The sequence below is a fragment of the Haemaphysalis longicornis genome, unplaced genomic scaffold (assembly GCF_048455015.1).
Source record: "Haemaphysalis longicornis isolate Haplotype H1 unplaced genomic scaffold, Haemaphysalis longicornis Haplotype H1 scaffold_6, whole genome shotgun sequence".
NCBI lineage: Eukaryota > Metazoa > Arthropoda > Arachnida > Ixodida > Ixodidae > Haemaphysalis > Haemaphysalis longicornis.
Window position 1 is genome coordinate 63,591,153 of NW_027526407.1, and position 24,387 is coordinate 63,615,539.

At 48.0% G+C, this 24,387-nt stretch overlaps 1 protein-coding gene across 2 annotated transcripts; it reads right to left on the reverse strand.

Moving 5' to 3' along the window:
* Positions 1-3,546: 3,546 nt before the first annotated feature.
* On the reverse strand, positions 3,547-23,200 carry LOC144141601 (15-hydroxyprostaglandin dehydrogenase [NAD(+)]-like). 2 transcript variants are annotated; one of them, XM_077673143.1, is made up of 9 exons: positions 23,040-23,200; positions 21,773-21,837; positions 14,782-14,877; positions 14,088-14,211; positions 12,174-12,280; positions 7,885-7,981; positions 5,920-5,996; positions 5,705-5,856; positions 3,547-3,842 (listed from the first exon to the last, which is right to left on the reverse strand). In XM_077673143.1, the coding sequence occupies exons 3-9, from the start codon at positions 14,875-14,877 to the stop codon at positions 3,719-3,721; spliced, it is 777 nt and encodes a 258-aa protein (XP_077529269.1). In that variant the 5' UTR covers positions 21,773-21,837; positions 23,040-23,200; the 3' UTR covers positions 3,547-3,718. The 2 variants fall into 2 exon arrangements, with proteins under 2 accessions (XP_077529269.1, XP_077529270.1); XM_077673144.1 differs by lacking the exon at positions 21,773-21,837.
* Positions 23,201-24,387: the final 1,187 nt, after the last annotated feature.

Below are 24,387 nucleotides of genomic sequence, written 5' to 3' on the forward strand. Positions count from 1 at the left end.
CAAACGAGACCTCACCAAGCTTGTGGGAGTGTGGGCTATAGGTCAGCAACGAAAACAGCACTAAGGTGGTAAACCCAGTGCTCCACTTAGGACTTCGTCTTGTGTCGGGTGAATTTCGCACTAGCCCCTACAGAACCTTTATGTCGAATGCCATATATTGCCCCTGGGTCACAAGCGAACATACGTGGACATTTTATACTCGTGTACATTTGCATCATTAACCCCCCATCGTTTTAAACCTGTGTCATCTGTAATACATCCACGTCCCAGGCTTTGTTAAATCGTCCAGGTATTTCTGCTCCATTCTCACACAGAGTGAAAGAGGCAGCATCTGAACTGACGGTCGCTTTTCTAGACACCTATACCACATCTTTTACCGATCTTTTACCAAAATGGCAGCTCCCCGAGCTGTGCCATGCGACTTTCTTAAAAAAAAAAACAGTGGCGGGTCCCATGCCGAGGTTGCAGTAGACGTAACGCGGAGCTTTCATCGTGGATAACCTATCCAGGTGGCGTCCACCCCCGGACCACAGAAGGCCGGAAAATGCAACATGGAGTGAGGCAGGCGGACGGCGATCGGAAAGGTAAGAGGAGTTCTTTGTCCTTGCCATAAGACTGGTGGCAGAGGATTTTAAGAATGCTGGGTGTTTTCACGCATTTATGTTTAAGTTTCTTAATGTTAGGAATGAATGCGAGTTTTTCGTCGAACACTACGCCTAGAAACTTCTGTTCCTTTTTTATTGGTATCTAGGGACCCTTGAGTTCAATGTCAGGGTCCGCCTGGATCCCGCGCCTCTTTGAAAATTCAACGGATGCGCTTTTTGTAGTGTTCAGTTTAAGGCCTCATTCATCCGCCCAGCCAGCAAGTTTATGAACGCTTAGGTGGAATTAGAATCCGTAGATGGGCAAATTGCTGGATTCGAAAGATATTTGTACATCGTCGACATAGTTTGAGTAGGAAACGGTTCGTTACCTAGCCTTTTAGAGTCAGTTCATTGTTACAATAAAGAATGGGAAGCTAAACACTCCTACCTGAGGCATACGGATTCATTATAGGGTTTAACGCGCCGACGCAACGAAGGCGATGAGGCGCGCTGTAATGGAGGGCACCGGATTAATTTTGACCTCCCGGGGATCTTTAACGTGCACTGAAATCTCGTACACACGGGCGTTTTTGCTTTTCTCCTCCATCAGAAGAGCGGCCGCCGCGGCCGGGAGTCGAACCGCGCCCTTGTGCTCAGCAGCGTAACGCCTTAGCCACTGAGCCACCGCGGCGCGTCCCTGAGGCATACTCTTTACTTGTACGTGAGCTCTAGAAAACGTAGCAGAGACATCTACGTTTGCATCCCAAGATGCCAGACGCGATAGCGATACCTCGACTCCCATGGAGTGTTTTCGGACGCAGTTGCTGCACTTATGATCTATGCTTCACGACCACTAAAAGTAATTGAAGATACAAAGCTTACCCACGAGGGTTTTTAATCGCCGGGTGCCCGGAGAGACAAAGGCTCTCTTCCTTTCTGTGGATTAAAATGTGAGCGGGAAAGGTCGCCGATGCGAGCTGTTGACCAGTTTGAGCGAGGAGACGTCAGTGTCAGTGTTTTAAAGTGTTGATTCTCTGATTTATAGCCCCGACTGAACAATTTTGCTTTTTACGAATAGAGAGAGAGAGAGCGAAGATTTTTTCTCACGAAGAAATAGTTGTGGTTTGGGAATACGGGGCAAAGAGATGACATGGAACTCAATGGTGGGAATGCAGCAGCTCCTTCCCTTGCCCTCTCACACGGGATGAAGCTGTTCAAAGCTGACTCGCATGTCTCAAGTTGTACTCCCCTGACCATACGCTTGATATGGCTGAGATGCGTGAAAGAGAGTGGACGTTTCACCAATTTTAGCAGAGTACAATGTTTCTACCTGACACATTAACGCACATACATTTGCAGACTCTTCTGTTGGTTTTTCGTCCACAAAGTTTGTCATTCTTTTTCATTGATTGATTGATTGTGGGGTTTAACGCGCCGACGCAACGCAGGCGATGAGGCGCGCCGTAGTGGAGGGCTCCGGATTAATTTTGACCACCTGGGGATCTTTATCGTGCGCCGAAATCTCGTACACACGGGCGTTTTTGCTTTTCGCCTCCATCAGAAAAGCGGCCGCCGCGGCCGGGAATCGAACCCGCGACCTCGTGCTCAGCAGCGCAACCATTCTTTTTCATTGCGACCTCGTTCCAGCAAGGGGGAAATATTATGTTCCTAGGCATAGGATGGGGATTCGTTCTTAACATTTTTCGAGAAAGTCAGTGTAGTAGTAGTGGTCACAAGTAGCACGGTATGTAAGCTCGTCGGCCTCTTGGTCAGAGCATCGTTCTCTTTCAGGCTATTGGGTCCGGATGCCCAGTTGAGGTTGTTAACCCAGTTGAGTTTGTTAACGACGAGAAAACGGACCATAGCGTTTGCGCTGTGGTTCAAAATGTATTCAAGTTTGTTGTTGCTTAGTAAAACTTGCAATGGGCAGGTGAACTGTTAGGGCCTTAACATATGTATGATAGTCGTGTTGGGCAATGGTCACTACCATATGGGTTAGCGCCAACATCTTAATCAAGAGATAGAGAGAGAGAGATACAGGGAGAACAAACTTTTATTTTCCGCAGGACCTAAGCACTGTGACCTACCTTTATGGTGACAAAACGCGTGCTCTCCGAGTGTCGATACTTATTTAGGTGGTGGCCAGGTGATTCCAGCGATGACGGAACATGAAGTCGTTGTCGTAGGTTTGATGCAGCATGTGCGAAGAGATAAAATTCAGAGCCTGTTCAGGCAGACCAAACAATTGAATGTTCGTCGAAGTCGTCCTTAAGCAGGTGGAGAGAGAACTACAGATTCTTTACTAGACTGTTTTAGAGAGAACCGCAGATCCCACAGTCCAGTAAACGTGCGAAAGAGTGTTGTGTCCTATGTTATGGTATGCAGGCTCTCTTTGTTGAGTAGGCGTGCTCTGGGGGATGTTTGAAACTTTTCGATAAGGTGACCTCGGGCATCCGTGGTCACCTTAGAGAAGGGAAGCGGTGAAGGGCATTCTCGGACACATGTTTTGTCTCATCGCAGATTTTCATGCTCGCGGCTGGGCCCCGATACCGGTGCCTGCGTGTGCTGTTTTTTGTTTCAGCTTAGCCTCTACGTGTCTGTACCTGCAAGGGAGCGGATTCTTGGAACGGGAGGAAACATTCGCCAAATTCACGCTAATGCCTTTCCATGCGCTAAATCATAAGTAGCTCTTAAGGGACCCCGTAATTCTTTCTGTTTCCTATGTAGTATATCCTACCGACCACTAAATATCCGTTGTCGCTTTCCCCTCTATCTCACGGAACGTGCGCTTTTACTCACCAATCCGCATTTGTTAGCAAATCAAAATTAGTCACTTAGGGCGAACAATTTATTGGTACACAACCCCGTCTGTAGACATATTCCGTGCTTAACGCTTTTCGAGCTGGGAAACAGCAACCTTTTAGCAAGACACACTTGTCTGCTGGACATTGTTACCGTCTTTATTGCTTTTTCAAGTGGTCGTGTGCACCAAGCTTGCAGACGCTCCTCCATTCACCGGACTAACAGGAAAGTTAGCTGTGTGCTGATAGATCTCCGCTGCGGCTTCAACGAGTACAATTTTACCCTGTTGCGTGGTTCCCAAAACCAGGCTGGAGCTAAGCCTATATTTCCTATTACGGCAGTGCAGGAGCAGGAAAGTCGTAATAGTTCATTCCAGATTCCTTTAAGCACAGCAGGGTCGCCCCATTGGGCTCGTCTTCGAGAAGCTTTAGGACGGCTCCAGCCACAAGGCTTACCCTGAAACAGAAAGTGCCACACCCTGAATGTGCGTCAAAATGCCGTCCCCAATAGGGCAAAGGGAACAAAGCTCAAGGGAAACAAAATGAAGATCGAAACCAATGGAACCACAAAATTAAAAAGTAGAGCTAACCATCGAGCGGCACCCTTATTGCATAGATCAGGGGTTGGCAACCTGCGGCCTGCGGGCCGCATGCGGTGGTGGTGGAAAACATCTATTTACCCGCGGGGAAGTATTATGCGGCTCCCGGCACGACGTCGGAACCCCCCTCGCCTTGTCACTTCCTATCTCAAGGCTGACACGGCAATTGTAACCTCAAAGGGGGTGGGACATGAACAAAGCAAGATCCCTTACAGTTGGCATTGGCCCCAGCTTCACACTTAGACAGATATTGTCTTCACTGCCTTTCTTTGCACCGGTTCAAAAAAAGCCCCCCACTCCCATTTGCTGTTCGACCCTTGCCACGTCGGCTTCATGCAAAACGGCCCTCCACCTCGAAGGGGGGTTGCCGAAACAGATATATGGCGTTATTTTCGGCTTTGTAATTTCTTTCCCGGTTTTACCTGACAGATAGATTTTACAGAAACTTGTGACCAGCGCTCTATAACGCCAACTTCGTCGCCGGAAAATCTGTTGGAGGCTACGGTCAGGCTGAATAAGACGTAGCCAAGGGAGCGAGTACCAGTTTTCACGACGTCCAGATTCGTGGTGATAGAAGGCCCACAGAGGCACTGCATCGGAGCGTGACTTCATCGCATCTCTTTTGACTTCCGCCTCTGTGCGATATATTAGCCAAAATGAGCCACCAGTCTGATCTCGCAGCTGAAAACGTTTAGTCCTGATGACACTTATCTATAACCCTGTGGACGACAACTAGCGCCAACTCCGGTTATAAAGCCGGTGCACCTGTAAGCTTCTTTCCTTGCTTTTTTCAGACACTTCTCTAATGGCTGACCCAGAGAGGGGCTGCGGCCTTTCTAGCTTTCGCTAGTACTACTCCCAAGGGCCCAACCACATCGACTTGTAAAATCGACGTATCCGTGCATTAACGACCCGGTCGTAAAAGCGCTCCTAAAATTCGCGTACTCCGGCGCACGTCGAATTCATTGCTACGAACGCGTTGCGCTGAAGTTTGTGCAAATGAAATATCCGAGCACTACTCCCGCACGCACTGCGCAGAAACCAGTGCCACTTGCGCGTTTGAGTGCGTGGCTGGTGGACCGGCGGAGTTGGTAGGCGAAAGCAACGGCTTTCGGTGCATTCCGTATGCGCGTTTATTCGCACGTTGAAAATGATTTTACATGTAAAAAAACATTCTGATTCTATCTTCTTTATTGTTATGCAATTTATTCGTTCGATACGGTGAATGCAAGCTTCGGTTGAAGCCAGCCCTATGGCGCTAGGCCTAAGCCGTATGGCGGCCGTGGTGATTACGGTAGCTGCCATAGGGTTACTCGCCCACTCAGACGTACAGCTGGACAGTGCCTCCCAGATGTGCACGGTTCTAATGCACATCATTTTTCGCTATACGCCGGTTTCAAATTTGTTTGCGCGTTATAACCCGGCGCAAAATGAAAATCGGCTTTAATACAGCCAGCGGGAATCCATCGACGCGCACTCCTCCCAGAATCCAACTCAATTCGAACCAATACCAGCCGGTGACGTCACGCGTATTTATTTCTAAATTACTTTTTACTTTTTTTTCAAATTTCCATGAGGAAACGTGCTCACGCATTACAACCTGGGACGCGTTAGAATCGTGAAAACACACTATTTCTATGCGAGCTTACGTCGATCCGCGAATGCGTCGTTATTGCGCGCTCATGTAGTTGGGGCTTCAGAGCACAGGGTGTTCACTTACGGCACAATCTGGGCATCGAAATAGCGCCACCGTTGACCGCTCTCCTCCGAGTTCCTGTATCTATCCGATACCTGTGCCCACATATCGGTGTCCATCGGATCCGGGCAGATGCAGTTCACTCTAACTCCGTGGCGGTTCCAGTAGAGGTCAGACTGAGCGAAGAAAACGCACATTTAGAATGAAGGTTGGCAGAAAGACACTTGCAGGAAGCTCACCCCGAAGCATCTTGTCATGGCTACAATGGCTTGCTTAGACACGGTGTAAACCGTCATGTCCGGAACCACGACGATCCCTAGAAGTGCAGAGATGATTTAATGTTTCACATGTGGGGACACGTTTACAAATAGTAGCAGACGAACAGGCGAAAACAAGGACATGACTGGCACACAAATGAAGTGTTCATTCTGAATTTCTCCTTGTCATAGCAAAGCCAACTCCGCGGCAAAGCACACTCCCTCGCGAATGCTTCCCGGGAAGGCAAAGTGGTACAACAGCGCATTCCGAAAATACTGTACGCACACGTTGTTTTTTAAGCTGATGACCAGAGAGATTTCAAACCACTCGCACACACCTGTGGCCAAGAAGCCACAGATCTCCGGTTAAACGTTGGTACTGAAACGTCGAGAATAGTCCCTGTTAACGACAGTAACACTGACGCAATGCAATCTATCATGAAAACATACCCCGAGTTAAGGAGTACAAATATTTGGGAGTGTGAATAAGCGAAGGAAAAAAGCTACTTAAGGTGCCCCTTTTGAGGCTATACAACTCAAGTAATAATGTACGTTTCTTTTAACATTTCTTTCGCGTGCACACAGAAAGCTGTCTACGTCTGAGCTCGAAAATGAGTTTTCACGTGTTTCTTTTCACAAAAGCCGGGATATAACGCTTGCACTGTCGACGCGACTAGAAGTCCAATATTAACAATAGACTACGACAAATTATAATAATGGAATGAATACGGCAACTCTAAATACAGAAGTAAGGCGTAAAGTGAAGCCATTAAGAAACCGAGGACACCTAAGCACTTTACGAATACGGAAGCACTAAGGATTAATAGAGAGCCGCAGAGTTGCCCTTAGAATGGCTGCGTCGGGGTCGCAGCCAATGTGAACGAGTGAACAGTCCCTGAGCATCTGACGGCAGCTGTCACCGTAACTTGCCCATGCGCTTGACAGAAAATGTTTCTACGCGTATTGTGATACCTTGACAAACGGTTTCAGGTTGGCTTCAAGTAGTGAGCGAAGGATTTCTCGGGCTATGTACATAATCGGCGTGGTGAGATAAGGCAAGGTCAGATAACGGTGGCTCCCAAAATGGCGAAGAACCCAAAGCACGAGCAGCCATAGAGTTTCATACTAATATATAATAGAGAGAAATCTGTCGGTTCAGTCACGGGCCACCGTGGGCGGCGCCATTGCTACTAGCGACGTTCCTCGCCTACTTGGCTAGGCTAGCCATACGGCTTCTTTTTTGTCTCGAAGCCAAAATCAACAAAAAATGGAAACATTTTTTCTTGTTCATCGTGCCTGAATATTCTACACAATCACTGACAAATTAATTTTTTCGGAGGTTCGGTTTTATAACAACAAAACAAATTTGATGAATCTTCTGCAGTAATAGTGTTGCTTTTCACAGCCAGAGTCAACTTTTCAGCCTGTTCATGAGCCATGTCAAGGACAAGTGGAACGTGCCTGCCCGGTACATGACGAAACACTCGCCGAAGCGCGGCTCCCGTAGGCAGTGGCGCCAGATTTCCCTCTAGTATATGAAACTCTACGCGAGCCGCAACCCAATGCGCCTCGTTGTCTCCTGTGCAGAATCGCATGTCACGTACTCACACAGGGGGTAGCATGTGGGTCCCACTTTATCATGGCGTTGACATATTCTATAAGCACTTATGACCGCGAGGAGTCAAAATTACATGCCAAGTGAAGTCAAGCTCAACATCAGTTTGCTTTAGCCTCTTTTTTTCGTCTGGACAATTAGCTTGATGGAGAGGAAAGACATCTGAAAGTTCTTGGGCAAAGAATGGACTATAGACATGAACAACAGGAGGAACATGGGAGCGGCATGTCCAGCGTCCAGGGGACACAAGCATGCTGCTGCTCATGATGATAGTAGTGGTTGCCATGATAATTTTTAAAAACAATCGCTTATTTTTGTTCGTCAGAACTTACCTACTACTGAAGACACGTTAACAATGTGTCCGCCCTTTTCACCGCTTGATTTGTCCATATACTTCATCCCCAGGGTGATACCAGCAAAATATCCTTTCTGCAAGCAGCATTGAACGAAGACCCATGAAGAAGGCAGCCACTCAGGTGTTTTTAGACGTAAGAAGGCCTTATCTTAGCTACAATACGAAAGCAATAAAGAGATGAAAGCGGGAGGAAAGTAACAAGAAAATTATCGGGAGGCGTAAAAGCTAAAATAAGAAGGCTTCAAATTATTACCACTTTTGGTTTCCATTACTTCCCTTAGTAGGTGTTCCCTAAAAACTCAAGGTAAGTCATCATTGGATTTTAAAACACGGTACTCAGCGCCACAGACATATAAACTGGATCGGACTCAGCACAAGAAAATAGGGGAGTGATATGCAGTCTACAAAAAACTAATCATACCCAGCTTTCTCACTCAAAATTCCGACCTCTCAGGAACCTAGCAAAACCACTTCAGGAAAGTGATATTTGACATAAAGCAAGAAGTCAACGTGGAGATGACAACACTAAAAGACGTTTCCAGGATTCTGAATATTTTTGTGTAATTCGCTGTCAAATCGTACTCCCCATGCATTTCTTGTGTGATAGTTTTCATGGCTCAGGAACTTAGTTGCGCAACGTGCGAGACTTGAAACTGAGCACAAAGCAAATTGCCACCCCCAATATTATATGTGCAAAAAAAGTTTACATTTCGCTGAATAACTACAGAGTAATCACTGTTGAAAGGATTGCCATGAGCGGGAAAGCTGCACATGTCCGCTCCGTCACCTTTCTTCTGGGGGATCCGCTGTCGTTGGGGTTGTAGGGGTTCACAGAGTTTTGGGGACGGGACTCTAGCCATCGGTGATACTAAGAAAGCTACGCTTTAAATGTCCAAACTACTTCGATTATGTCGGAGTGACGCGATAGGATATACGTCGGGTTCATAGACCGAGGCACCGAGCTTCGACTGCGACTACCGGAAGCGTTTTTTTTTTTTTCTTGGAGCACTTTATGTGCATTTGCTTCTCGTCATCATCATGATTTTGTGGGAACCCTTGTGTGAAGTTGGTTTTTCTGTAGTACGTTTTGCAGACGGGACAGTCCCCATCAGTGAGGCATTAAAAGCTTCGTTTTAAGCGCACTGTTCATCGTAACTTGAAAGACACTTTTTGTGAGTGAGGCTATACTTACAGCACTGCCATGACTATGAATGTTGCTTCAAGGGACACTATAGGCTGAATGAAATTCTGTTTTAAATGAAAGATTAATCGTTTCGCAGCACTCTCAGGTTTTGTTCGACGAGCAGCGATGCTTTATTTCCTGGGAAATCCGCAAAGAAAGCTGGCATTTCTCTCTCCGGCTCCCCGTTCATTTTTTTTCGCGATGTAGACATCGCGCCACATAATAGGAGCGAGGTACCAGTGCGGTCTGGCAACAGCAGCTTTTACATCACCAATCCATGGCCGACCACCGAAGACGTTTCTTTGACCGATGAGGCTGGCTTTCACTTTTATTTCTTGAACAAGAAATGTTTTTCACCGCTCCAACGGACGCGTTGCGCCCGTCTACACCGGACACCCAGACTTCACGCCAGCCGCCAAAGTAGCAGCGGCAAGCGCCGTTTCAAATATCGCGCAAGACCGGCTGCCAGGCTATACGTCGCTCAAGCGGCCGCCGTCTCGTCTGGCGATCACGTCCATCTCATATTCTGTTCTCTCACGCGACGCGCCAACCTGGCGTGAAATAACGTATTTACTCGCATTACAACCGCACTCACGTAATGATCACACTTCTGAAGTTTGTCGTCAAAGTTGATTTTTTTTTTTTTTTTCATTTCCCGCGCCATGAACGCACCCTGAACTTGCCCAGCAATATGTCGTATGAGTGCCAAGTCTAGCTGATTGTGGTCGTGCGTACCTCTGTTTCCTTTTCTTTCGAAAAAGACATGGATACGTTATTGCGGCAGACTTGCGGATATTAGCGATATCGGCAAGCATGCGTTCAATATTGATGAGCAAGGAACTCTTACTAAACGCACATAATGTCAAGACAAAGAAAAAACGCTCTCAGGTTTCTGCGGCGGCAGCCATGTCTGTTTTTGATGTCCCGTACTGTGACATTGGCAGCCACTTATTGGTCGAACTGTTGTCACCTCACAGCAAACTCGTTCAGGCGCATTCCGTAATTCATGAAAACACTGCATTTTGCGGCACTTTGCAAAGCGGCTGGCAGCGGTGGGGGGAGTTGTTATTATGTTTTTATTTATTGCTTTTTTTATTATGTTCATGAGACCTATCGTAAAACTTTTCACCCACAACTTGCTTGCGTTTTCTGTGCTCAAAAATTTTTCGCGAAAAATTTACCCCGCGTATTAAAATCAACCCTAAATTTGCACACATTTTTTTTAAGGTGCCATGATTACGCGAGTAAATACGGTACACACTCGCTTCCTGCAGCTGCCTGGAGCAGTCTTCGTGGCCGAATGGCGGAACTTCGGAACGGCTCCGCCCAAACATATCAAGGGTAAAGCTATGCGCCTATGTACGGATTATTTATCAACGGCGGCTCACAGCAATCGGAAGAGCTCAAGTTGGGATCGGTCGGATAACCCTTGCAGTAAGTACCCTAACCATCTTGCTCCGTGCCCTAATCTTCCAAGGGCGATAAAGTTCGAACTGGGTGCGGGCAAGCCTTACCGAGAGCAACATCCACGCGTGGAGAACGGATTAGAAGCTCAGGCGGGTCGGATCGCTTAAACAACTGCAGTGCATCTTGTCCCTTTGCTGCTTCCTGCTGAAGATATTGCTTGCAGAAGCTCGGGCGTTCACCCTGGTAGGTTATTGACTTCACCAATTGCTCACGAATGCTTTTTTTTAAAACGAAACTGAAAGCATGATAGCTGACAAGCGTGAGGAAGGCCGCCGGTCTCGCAGTGTATAAAATCTTTTGTCTGCGTCTTTTAAATTACGTCACCTCCCGGAAAGCTTTGATTTACGTTTTTGTTTCACGTGCTAAACCACTTCTGAACTGTTCATTTTAGGAAAAACATTCATTGCTGCTTCTCCAATGACCTCTCGCCGTGCACAAATATTGTGACGTTACAAACCATAGTACCCGAAAGCATGCGGAGCGTCTGCACCCGTTTTCACGTTTCTGGCATCTTCTGCCTTATTAAACAACTTCGAGTTGCGATAAGGGGAATTTGGATTCCCAGCACCTAATATATCGATACAGGAAAATTTGTTTCCACCCTTTAGTGTTTCTTAAACAATTCCGGACCACAAATCTGATATATGGTTCATTCTCATCAACCGGTTCATTCTCAGCACCCTAGCGAGAATACGTCCTGGCACACGTTCAATAGAGATCCTCGGCCCGCCGTTATCACGAAACCATACGCACCGAGTGCTGGATGAGTATGCGAGATAAAAACAGCAAAGTGCCAGTTTACCAATAAAATGCAATCGCCAGTCCTAAGCAATTGCTGATGGGTAGCTGCGATTCAAACTGTTCGGAATTCACAAGACTCCGTTCAGGCTGCACGTTCTTTTAATTGCTTAAATTAACCAGACGCATATGATCGAATCGGTGGCATCGAAGCAGTGAGGAGCTGGGTGTGGAATGTTGGAATAATAATGCTTTTCGTGCGTTGTTTGCACGTCCTAGAGACGGCACTGAGACAACATAACTCATGTTATGTGTACCGGTTACTACAACAAATGTTCCAGCAGTACCCTTATTCTTGCAATATCCTTGTGCTAACAGAAACTCTATATTTAGGTTCCCTCAATGCGTATTTATCCCCTTGGCTGGCGACGCTTCATCCTTTATGGTGCACGCGTGCCTTCACAAAGGCGAGTTTCCACTAACTTCAGGGCCAACGTCAATGTTCCTGAAGCCACATTGCACAGAAACATTTTTAGCAAGAATAAGCGTTCGGAGCTTCCAGAAAGGTCTCTAGTAGGATTCGCAGCTGTTGCCAAACATGTGGGTGACGTTAAAACGAATAACCATTAATAGAATTCAATGAGCCCACCTAACCGCGATATCTGCCCCGTGCAACGGAATACTTCCCTATGCAGCAATGAGTCCGGATAACTTTCAACTCTCGTAATCAACGGTTCCCGCCGTTCTTCTCGTTAAGGGTACGGCCTTGGGAGACACAAGCTTTAGTAGTGGCAATATGTTCGAAGTGAGGTCGTCTAATTTTCTCCGCTCTAAGAACTTTCTAGCACCTCTTCAAATCCGTTGTGCGACAAACTCACGATGTTAACATCAAAAACTTGCTGCCAGTTGTCTTCGTCGAAAAGTCCAGCATTGTTGATAACGATATCTATAGCTCCGAAGTGGTTCTTCGTCTGAATAAAAGCGTCTGCAAACACAAGAAGGGAAATTATGAACAACAGCAGCATGCGCATTTCTTCCTTCTGCTAAATCGTACTCTGATGTCCCACTGTTCATTTAAACATCGTGTCGTATTATTCAACAACGAAGATTAACGTGACCTTACAGTTAACGTCTATCAGCTACTATGTTCTAAAGACAAACAACGTGGTTTTATGCGTTTCTCGTCGCCGTACCCTCACTATCATTAAGAAATTGACGCTGCATTTGAACATGCAGCAAGTGCGTATACAGAGACTGCTTTGGAGGGCTCTCAACAATGGCGTTCAAATTTAAAACTGCTTCCTGACGGTGGGACCACAATGAGCAGGAGCCAAATGAATATCTGTTTTGCCCATTTCAGCTCAGTTTACTTCTTTGGACCATGCAAGACGGCGACACTTTCCCTAACTTCACATCCATCAAGCGCTATTACACGACTCACTGTTTAGAATGGGTAACCCGTTTCCTACTGGGCATCTTATATCCCACCTTCATGACATAGAAATTTTCTCTCTTACCGAGCGCAACGTCGCCCCCCCCCCCCCCCCCCTCGAAGCGAGGGCAGAACTGACAGCCCTCCTGTTCGAGCCTAAATCTCACTATCCTTGCCGTAGCAATTGGCATATATCGAGCCTTCTGGCTCCGTTAAGCGCAGTAAAGAAAACACAAGACGAGTGAGACCAGGACCAGTGCTTGTCCTGTCTCACTCGTCCTGTGTTTTTTTTTTTTTTACTGCGCTTAACGGAGTTATAATGGAGTACCAACTACCTCGTACCCATACGTTGTTAAACAACCTTCTCGCGCTCTTCACCCTTTATCACCGTCATTTTCATTCTTCACCATGATAATCATCACGTTCTGAATTGGGGGCCCCTACACCGACAAATACAGCGCTCTGAGTAATACCGTGCTCATCCCACATTTTAACCAGAGTCTTAATCACCTCTTTGCGCTCTTTGGCCACAGACACCCGTGGGCCATAAACACAGCCATATCTACATCATCATCACCATCATCACCAGCCTATCTACGCCCACTACAGGGCAAAGGCCTCTCCCATTAATCTTCAATTATCCCGGTCCCACTAAGATATCTACTGCAGGTTTGACTAAAAAATATAGTTTTCACAACATACCAGGAGTGTACACGCACGCATGCACGCACACACACGCACACACACACACACACACACACACAGACCTATGTATGTTTGCGTGCGTGCATGCGTCTGCATGTGTGTGTTGCTCGGGATTAGCCGCTCGTGTGAACGGCGTACCAGAGAAACAATACGGTAAGTATCAGTTTAAATCGTCTATGTAAAAGCGCTGCAGCCAAGATGTCGGTAAAAAGGTGCCCTTCGGTTGGTACACCTCGCATGGCAAAGCTGTGAAACTGTGACCGCAAGGAGTAAACCTAGGGTGAACTCACGGAAAACTCACCCGGCGCTGTGGTCACATCCCTGTACGCGTGAATCTGCCCCTGCTTTGAAATAACGCCGAAGGCACCCTCTATACGCATGCCGTAACCGATCCAACACAGGCAAATAGATACGTTTGCGTCTATTGTACGCTGCCTGCTGTTCCAAAAACGCACCAGGTGGAGCATCATGTTATTACGACAAGCTGGGTAAACTAATTTCTTCATAACTAATGCTTGAATAATCAAATATTCCAGTTAATACGCTACACCCACGCCTCTATAACAGAATTTACTTGCCAAAGCGTGCCGTCTTCTTTTAACCACGCACTGACCACATTTTACCCCACCCAGTTACACCGTGTATATACAGATACCTTCTAGTTGTGTGTAGTCACTGACGTCACACTTGTAGAAAACGCAGCTGCCGGTCGGATGCTTTTTAAGTAAGTCAGCGGCGGTCTGGGCTCCAGAGGTCTCATCGCGACCAAGTATCGCGACCTGAAAGGAAATTGACCGATAAATCAACCATTTCCGCCATTGCCACGAATAATCACCGAGCGCACTGCCTTTCTGAGATAATGCCACCAATTCTAATTTTCTTCACCAGTCATCTGTGATGACGTACGCCATGCCAACCTATCTGTTCAGAGCCGGAGCTCTTTTCCACGAATATCAAGCACGTCATGCATCATGAACGCAGCCATCACGTTTCTGGCAGCTGACATGAAAAACGTAGCCATTGTAATACAGCTCAAACCGACGTCTGGTGTGTAAAAGAAGGGCACGTTAAACTTCCACGTTGTTTACGGTTGCAAGAAGTCAGCATGCACGAATTCATGTCGCCGACACTGTTTATGCCGGTCAGTCGGAACTTCTTAAAAGCCTACTAGATGCCTCCCCCCCGCTCTCGCTACTCTTCGTTCTTCGGCAGTTCTTGAGAGCGGAAACAGAGCGGATAGAAAGCCGGTTGATACAGCAAGTACCGAAATTGTGAGCGCTTGTCGTTTGAAATAAAATTGAATTATAAACTTTGCACACCACACCCACGAAAGATAGAAAACAGGCTACCTTGCATCCCCTCCCAAGGAGTGCATCGGCGATTCCTCGGCCCAGACCCCTGGAGCCGCCGGTCACCAAGGCCACCTTGTCGGTCAAGTTCTGCATCTGCAACACATACCTCAACTGCAGTAGACGCTTGGAGCCAATGCTCTCCGAAACTCCCAGGCGCTACCAAGTTAAATATTTGTGACGTCAGCTGGACGCGCAATCGTCATATTTTCCACAAAGCTCGGACATCAGCAAAACTACCTTGGGCCGCCGTGGTACCCAATTTGAGACCTTACGTTACGCTCTGCGCAAAGTTTTGTACAGCACTCGATAGTCTCCAAAGCTTCGTTTTCAGTTCGCGTTCCATTAGGCGACGTTGCTCTATGCGGAATATATGACGTGGCATATAGAGGATTGAATGAGGCGCCAGAGCTGTAGAACACATCGGCTGAAATCATACATTCTCCATCATTTAACGATGCATTGCTTAGATGTTCCAATGTGGTCAACAAACTTGTTTTTAAAGCGAATCTTTAGTGTCCTCATTGATGCCGTTGTAAGCCAATACGTCCTGCAGGAAAGCCAAATTTCGGGACAAGTGAGTCCTGTGATTAATCCCGCTGATACGCCTCTGCCGGATGACATGGACGACATGTCAGAACTCACTGACTCTGCTTCCGAAACTGTCATCTACGTTAATGACTCCACTCCGGTAGCAGAGGAAACTGAGCCATTTCAGCCTGTGCAACCCCCGAAGCGCTGTCGTGCATCGAAACGCTCATACAGGCCTCTTGATCTCAGCACGATCCAGAGCCCCTTGAGACATGGCGTCGTCGTTGTCAAAGCCAGTTGATGCATCCAAAATCATTACGCACTACAATCCCCTTGCTGTCAAAGACGGATTGGAGTCACTGGCTCCAAATGGAGTGCTGCAAGTGCGTCCAAACTACCGCCTCAACCTTCTCGCAATAGACACACGCAATGCCGACGCCACCGAGCGTCTGTTGAAAATCTCTTCTATTGCTGGTATTCCCGTGAAGGCATATGAGCCACGGCCCAGCAACTGCGGCGTGGGTGTAATCAGGGGTGTTGCCAAGGACCTCTCCGATCCTGAAATCCTCGCCGCGTTGCGCCTCAGAGTGCCAGTTCAATCGGCCCGAAGACTAGGCAAGGCTTCAGAGAGCGTCCAAATCGTTTTGCTCTACAGAAACTATACCAGACCACGTCGTCATTGGTTACACGCGCTATCGTGTGTATGACTACGTGGAAACACCTCGGCAATGCAAAAAATGCCGCCCGCATCTTCCCACGGGGGGAACTCGAGTAAATGCGGCGCATCTACTCGAGTCAAGCAAAGCGTCACGTCAAGCGAAAGCCAAGCAAAGACACCCTTGACTGAATTCCGAACGCACGCTCCGCCGCTTATATACGTTGAGGGGACTGCGTAAGCCGGTCCCAGTCGACGACGTTGGCGTACTTGTAAAGCGGCGTGGACTCTACGTGTTTGAGCCAAGCGCGGATGTTGCTTCGCCGGAGAACGGCACACCGGTTATATGCGCAGCGCGCCCGAAGGAGAGGAAACCGCGGAAGAGAGAGTACTGCACATGCGCCGGCCCCAGCGCGTCTGCCGCGGCTATGACGCAACGTGCCGCGGCTATGACGCAACACAATCCAACACAATCCACTTTAATCCAATCCAATCCAATCCAAGCCAAGCCAAGCTAAGCCAATCCAATCCAATCCAATCGAATCCAATCCAATGCCCCTCGCGAGAGAGTGTTCGAATCCAATCCAATGCCCCTCGCGAGAGAGAGTTCGCTATCGCCTCGACTCGACGCGCATGCGCAGTGAGCGTGCGGACTACGGACGTCAACGCGGGTGACGTCGTGGGTTACTGAAATGCTCTGCATTTAAAATGCCAGCGGTTCGGACACGTGGCAGAAGTTTCCAAATTCTCGCTTCGGTGTTCCAAGTGCGGTGGCAGTCATGATCGTGCGTCCTGTTCTGCGGACAAGCTAAAATGCCCTAACTGCAGCAAAACCCACGAATCTACCTTTTTTCACTGCTCCGTCCGCCGTAATCAGAAGCCGATTTTGAAACTCAAGACCGCAAACCATGTTGACTACAAGTCAGCAAAATCAGCCCTACTTGAGCGGCGTCACACTGGGCGCAAAGACTCGGAAAAGCCAGAACAGCCACCTGCGGCCTCGTATCTTCGCCTTTCAATATATATATATATATATATATATATATATATATATATATATATATATATATATATATATATATATATATATATATATATATATATATATATAGATATATATATATATATATATATATATAGATATATATATATATATATATATATATATCTCCGCCAACGTCGATGAGGACTTCCCGGCTCTACCGGTCCTGCGGCGCGAGCCACAGCAGCAGCATTCTGCTGCAGAAGCTCTGCCAGAGCGGGATCCAAGAGCAACCCCCGCGTCTTCTTCAAAAGATGCGTCATCGTCTGCATCGACAGCAGCGCCTCATCCGCCACCAGCCAAGACTCCTACCCCAGCTGCACGGACTTCAAAATCTGCCCGTCGGACGTCTATGCCAGCGCAGCGTGCAGTTGACGGAAGTACCGAGGGCTGGTGTTCTGTGCTGTCCTCTCTTGTAGAGGTTGTTCGCGTCTTTCTCGCCCCTCTGACGTCTCCCGTTGCGGCGGCGCTCTTGACTCTCCTGAACTATGTCTCTCCTTTCCTTGCACTATGGCGGTAGCTGCTACGACTAGTGTGGTGACAGCCCCCAGAGTTAACGAAATTCGTGACAAAGCCACCGTTTTCCAGTGGAATGCCTGCGGACTCAAACAACGCCTCTGTGATCTACGTAAACTCGTCCTAAAGCACAAATTTCCCGTGATTGCTATTTCAGAATCAAGATTGTCGTACGATATACGCCTTTCCGGGTACACAGTTGTCCATTCGAATACTGGTGTAGAAATATGAAGAGTTTTAGTGGCCCTGAGAAACGACCTCACTTCAGTGGTGCATAACTTACCACCAGACGTATCGAACGAATACGTGGCAGCAACTGTGCGGGGCGCAGGTCTATCATTCACAATAATTGCTGCTTACATTCCGCCTGGCGTGGCATTAAATACAAACCGCCTAGAAAGCATCATCAGCGCCACACCAGCCCCGCACATTTTGACTGGAGATTTTAACGCCCACCACCCCTCCTGGGGCAGCATAAAAACAACTGTCAAAGGGCGGCGCCTCCTTGACACTGCTCAAAAGCATGGCATGTACGTCGTCAACACTGGAGAGCCGACTTTCTTTCGGGGCAAGGTATCAAGCGCCCTTGACGTCACGGTCGTCTCATCGCAACTTGTTGCTAGGACGAGCTGGACAGCGGACATTGAAGGGCATGGTAGTGATGATGTTCCGACCTACATTTCAGTGGATGGTATTACGGGTATCCGCTAACAGCGTGTAATCCGCTGTTCAAATTGGGAAGCATTTACAACTGTGATGGAGGAGTGTGCAGACTCAGTGAGCTCATACGACTCCTTCGTGGATACAATGTCAAAAGCTCGTAAGTCCCGCACCAAAGTGATGAGGTTGCCACCCAAATACAGCACTGCTGACGCAGAGTTTGAGAGGCTTCGAGCAGTGCGTCGACGAGCCTAAAGACAAGCCCGTCGGACGCTAGCGCCTGAGGATATCCGAGCTTCCAGGCGTGCTCAGAGGGCGGTCCAGAGGCACATGGCCAAGCTTGCCAAGCGCGAATGGGAGTCCATCTGCTCGAAGTTGGACCCGAGGAAGCCGCTTTCCAGAATATGGCGCCTGGTTCGAAGCCTGCGGACCCCACCAAGTCAACTGCACCCCTTTAGCTCAATTGCACTCAGCACGAACACGACTGACCTACACGTCGCTAACGCCTTCTGTAAGAAAATTACCACGGCGCCGACACCTGTAACACCATCATCTTCGCCCCAGAGCGAGGATTCCCCAGCGATGTCGTGTGCCATGGACGTTCCATTTTCAATGGCAGAACTGCTGGCTGCACTGGCCTCCATCAAAAAATCCACGTGCCCAGGTCCGGACAACGTCAGCTATACAACCCTTTCGCATTTAGGCGAAAAGGGGAAAGGTTGCCTTCTAAACGTTTTTAACCGCTCATGGGAGACCGGCCGACTAGAGCCGAAATGGAAACACGCCCGCATTGCGCCAGTTCTAAAGCCAGGGAAAATTCCAACGGCCATAGAGTCTTACCGTCCCATAGCCCTCCTGAGCTGTGTCGGCAAACTGATGGAGAAGATGGTGCTGTATCGCTTGGACTGGGATTTGACAGTCAGAAATGTATACCCACCACAGATGTCTGGCTTCCGCAAAGGCCGTAGCAGCATCGATAATTGCATTGCCGTTGCAACCAGCATAAAACAAGCTAAGTATCGGCGGAACATCATCATTGCCGTGTTCCTGGACATCCAATCAGCCTATGACTGCGTAGCGCATGATGCTATTCGCTCGGCGATGAAGTCTTCAGGAATAGGAGGCCGCATGTATGCATGGCTATCAGACTATCTCTCCGATAGGTATGTATACATGTCAACACACAGCGGCGACTCAGCACTGTACAGAGTGACTGAGGTGTTCCCCAGGGCGGGGTGATAAGCCCCACGCTGTTCAACATCTCCATTATAGGCCTGGAAAAATGCTTGCCGCAGTCGGCTGAAATCTCCTTGTACGCGGACGACATCTGCATTTGGAGCTCTGGCCGTAACAGACGTGTGCTACGGTCCAGACTTCAGCGAGCAATCAATTCCATTGCATCGTTCTTGGCAGCACGAGGAATGGTAATTTCGGCAAGCAAATGTGCTGCGTTGGCTTTTACGAAGCGGGACCTCACGCACTACCGGCTCACTGTTGGCGGCACTGACATCCCATACCTTCCCAGCTATAGCTTTCTGGGGGTGACATTCGACAGGTCACTCACCTGGTCACCTCATGTCCGCCATCTCAAGGAGAAGCTTACCTCAATCGCCCGTATATTCAGAATGCTCTCCAGAAACTCCGGCGGTCGCTCCGTTAACTCTCTCCTTCGGCTCTACGAAGCGCTCTGCGTTGGCCTCATACGCTACAGCATCGTCATTTTGTCTCCCTTTCTAAAGGAACTATCAAGGCCCTAGAGTCCATGCAAGCACAGATCTTGAGGACTTGTATTGGTGTTCCGAAAACTACCTCTACTGTTGGAACATTGACCGAATGCCGACGTCTGTCACCCATGGCTCTCGGCACGCAGGAGCTTCTCCGCGTGCGACTGCGTATTGTGGCCAGGCAATGTGACCACCCTTTAGCGCCAAGTTCGGTCCCTGAAGTGTGCGACTTCCTGCCGCAGCATTACCAGCCGCCATCACTTCATCTCCACCCGCTCTGGATGTTCCCGCCCATGAAAATAGTGACCACGGTGCCCGGAAGTACACGCAAGGAGCATATTCCACCTGCCGCTCTACGGTTTCTCGCTCTTGAATATATGTACCACACATACGGAGTTCATACACATCTGTACACTGATGGATCGGTGTCATCCACATCATCCACTGTCGCAGTGTGGATACCTTCGTCCCGCACCACCCTCAGTGCCATGCTCAGCCACAAAACATCATCTACGGCTGCCGAACTTGCAGCTCTGCGGATGGCCTTGGCTCACATCATCAAGCAGCCGGCACGCGCGTGGGCCATCTTCACGGACTGTAGGGCTGCACTGCAATGTCTGGCGTCTTTCCCCAAGGATCAGCTTGTGCTTGATGTACAAGCTTTACATCTTCAAGCTCTGCAAGAGCATCATCAAATAGCACTTCAGTGGCTCCCTGCCCATTGCGGGATAACTGGAAATGTGAAGGCGTACGTTGCAGCATCCACAGCGCATGACCAACGCGGATCAAAAATACCGGTGCCATTTTCTCGCAAAGATGCCTCAGCCCTTGCATCCAGTGTGGCATGGAGCATGCAGCGATCGCTTTGGGCAGACGCATCCCGCCATTACGCACCCCTCTACTCTATCGACCCGCATTGTAATTTTAAGATGCCACCTGGACTATCCAAGCATGATGAAGCAGTACTGCACGGCATGCGGTTGAACGTCGCCTACACGCGATACTACTGCTACAAACTCAACCAGTCTTCCTCGCCTCTGTGCCCACAGTGTGGTGTGCGTGAAGATCTCCAACACCTAATATGTGACTGTGTGCGCTTTACTACACAAAGAGTGTCTCTCGCAGTGTCCCTGGGCCGGCCGCTGTCTGCAAAACTAGAACTGAGGGGCGTATTAGGTCCTTGGAACTCTTCCAAACGTGCCGCTCGTGCAACGAAAGCCTTATTGGCTTACCTAAAGGACACAAGTCTTCATCAGGCTTTATAATTAGTTAAAATCATATGTATTCCTCTTCATCATTATAATCATCATCGTCATCGCATTCATCTGGCGTAGCAAGCCAGGCATCTTAGCTGGGCTGACATCGCCAGTTTTCATTAAAGACTGTTCTCTCTCTCTCTCCAAATTTCTCTGACGATGATGACAAATGATCGTGGGTGAAGCGAAAGAAAAAAATTAGCAGTGGCTTAGCTCGGCTATGCTAGGATATACGTAGCGTGAGCTAAAGTTCAGCTGGTTATTCTTAGCTTTCCTGGTTGTCTAGGATTAGCTGATTATCATGTTTACTGCTGCTAAAGCGATTTCCAATCTAACCCAGTCTAATTGAATGCAATTTAATCCAATGCAGTTTAGTCCAGTCACTGCTCCTCGTGCATGCGCAGCACGGCTATCCAGGAGCCACGCGAAACAGCTATCAAGCGGCTACGGGCAGCGTCAGACTTGGCTACTGCGCAACGGAGGCGCACAGCTGGGCACGCGCCTGCGCCAGTGCGTCTGCCGCGGCTATGACGTCACTCCTCTGGAATGCGAAGACCGGCGAATGTGCAGACCCTCTACTCACCCTGCTCCAATGTTCTCTACTCACCCGTACTCCAATTGTATGGGATTTCCAATCCAATCCAATGCTGCTCGGGCTTGCGCAGCACCGCCCTTCAAGAACCACGCGAAACTGCTCAACCTCCGCCAGTGTAGGTTACGCTAAAAATTGGCCACGTATCTGCTTCTTTCGTTGCAAATGTCGTCAAAAGACGATAGTCTTTGTAGACATTTGCCAAGGAAATGCCCCCCTTTGCTTTCCCGCTCACCTCTCATGCTGTTCCTGTACCGTCGCGCTCATCCCAAGCTAAACACACTAAAGGTTTGCGCAAGGCGATTTCAATTTACCCCGTTGCACTGCTGCAGGCCGGGTTCTTCGATGCCAGCGCTGCAGTACGGAGAAGACGCGCGTGAATGGATTCGGCCGACTACAAGGTTTATAGCACCGCGTGGCCGTGCTCCATGTGCGTTCCAAGCAGAACGTGGAACCTAGCTACTGGTACCTTTCGTTGCTGTTGCCGCGTGATTTTTCATATGCCGCCAGGAGGCGGCGGTTTTCTGCAGTAGATGTAGGATATCATTTTCTATCGAAAAAACAAGCATCCATGAATTTTTTAATAAAGGAGCACTGTAAACATTCCTTGTGTACTAATTTCCTGTCTTATATTTGCCTAATGTCTTGTTCTTGTTCAGCAAACCGGGCTTAGACGTTTACATTTGGCTGTGAGTATATAAGACTATTGCGCAATATCAATTTTACTTTGGCCGGGTGGCTGAATAGAATCACAGACAGACAGACGGATAGACAGACATACAGACAGACCAAAATTTCTGGGTTTAAGTAGTCGAAGAAAGACTATCGTCTTTGAAAAACACTTTTCGTTGCCGGAATAGAACCAGGGTCCCTGGCGTTAAAAAGCCCGCGTCTAACCGGTTGCTCCATCTCGACTTGTTCGGAGCCAAGCAGCAGGTACCGATTCGCGCCGTGCACCCTAAACCAAAACGTTAGGCCTACGGAGTGCCCACCCCCGAGTTGCTGTGGGTATTCTAGAAAAGTCCTGCGTACCTCCAGAGTGGCTCATACTCGCAGTTTGGGATTGGCTAACCAAACAATTCATTACAAGAAAGCTTCCGTTCAACCATCGTCGTCGTTAGACGGAGGGGTGCATGATTTTCTTGTTTTCCTAGTCATTCTTCAGCAGAAAACGTTGGTTATGGAAACTAACACATTAATATGTATAATGACAGACTCATAACTGGACTGCATCAATGTCCGCTATTAGTCCCAAAGGGACAGCTACAGATGAAAGGCTTACCGTATAGATTTAGGAGAACGGCGTCTGCGGAGCCCCGCCCGTTGAACCGATGGAATCAAAAATAGACGGGTTCTGGCAGAAGGAAATGAATTCTGCAGAGTCGTAAAACTCCGATACACCCGACGCTGTGGGACGAAACTGCCTGCGTTTAAAGAGCAACGTTCTCGGAACGAAATGAACCCAGCTGTCAGAAGTTACACGGATTTGAACTGAAAATATGTGGTTTTTTCGCATCCTACAGTTTTCGGTCTCCCTGTGCTATAGCGCACAAAGGTTGATTAAAGAAGACACAGCAGTTCACGTCATGAGGGACATGAGAATTTGACACGAGGTATATGTGTTCTGTATATGGGTCACTCACTCGAAGTAACAAACGCCCTTGAGAACAAAACACAGCCAGCTGTGTTTGTGATATACCAAAAGCCCGAAGATGTGGCCTAATAAAATCAGAGAAATAATAGTTCTAAAAACTGAACTAGAAATCATAAAATATTGTGTTTGTACTTTGTTTAGACATCGGAAAAACCTTGAACAAACAATATCAATGCTCAATTAAAGACACTCACCAGATTACCTTGAACCTGTCGCCCAAATTCATACTTAAAACTGCGCATTCTGGCGGGACAAGGAAAAGAAGACACAGGACGGGCGCAGTTTTTCAAACAATTTTTTTTTTCAGCCCAGGTTTTTCAGCCAAGTTTTTCAGCCAAGTTTTTCAGCCCAAATTTCAAAGCCCCGCACACAAAGCTCGTTCTTCGGCTTGCCTAAAATTCACACACACGCACACACACACGCACACACACACATACACGCAATTTTTAGGCAAACACACGCTTTGTGTCACCGGCTCATCAGTCATGTTTATTCCTTTACAAACCTACAATAAAACAAATACTTAGTGGTCGTCTTAAACAGCTGGTGAAAGCGTCTTAAAAAGTCATTCGCTTGTAAAAATTCACTCGGATCATGAAAGTGCAATTTGGAAAGCTAACAAAGCGCGCTAATTTCCGTCGGGGCATAAAGCCAATCCTGACATATCCAGGACGAAGCCCTATTTCATTTCACCCCCCACAACTTCTCCATTGCATAAATTCTATTGTACATCTATACGGTGTGCAATGAATGACATTGTCTGTCTTTTACTATTGCTTTTGTTGCAGATATTTACTTCGTGTTTTCGGCATATATTTTTCACCCATGTGCAGAACTTTCCTCTCGGTCCTTTTTGTTTTCATTCGTTTATGCCCACTGCGTTCATTGTACAACCCGTCGTTATTGCTGATAAGCTCATTAGGTGTCACTAAAGGAAATGAAATCAGTGTGTCGAGGTTAACCCCTTGTTCATATT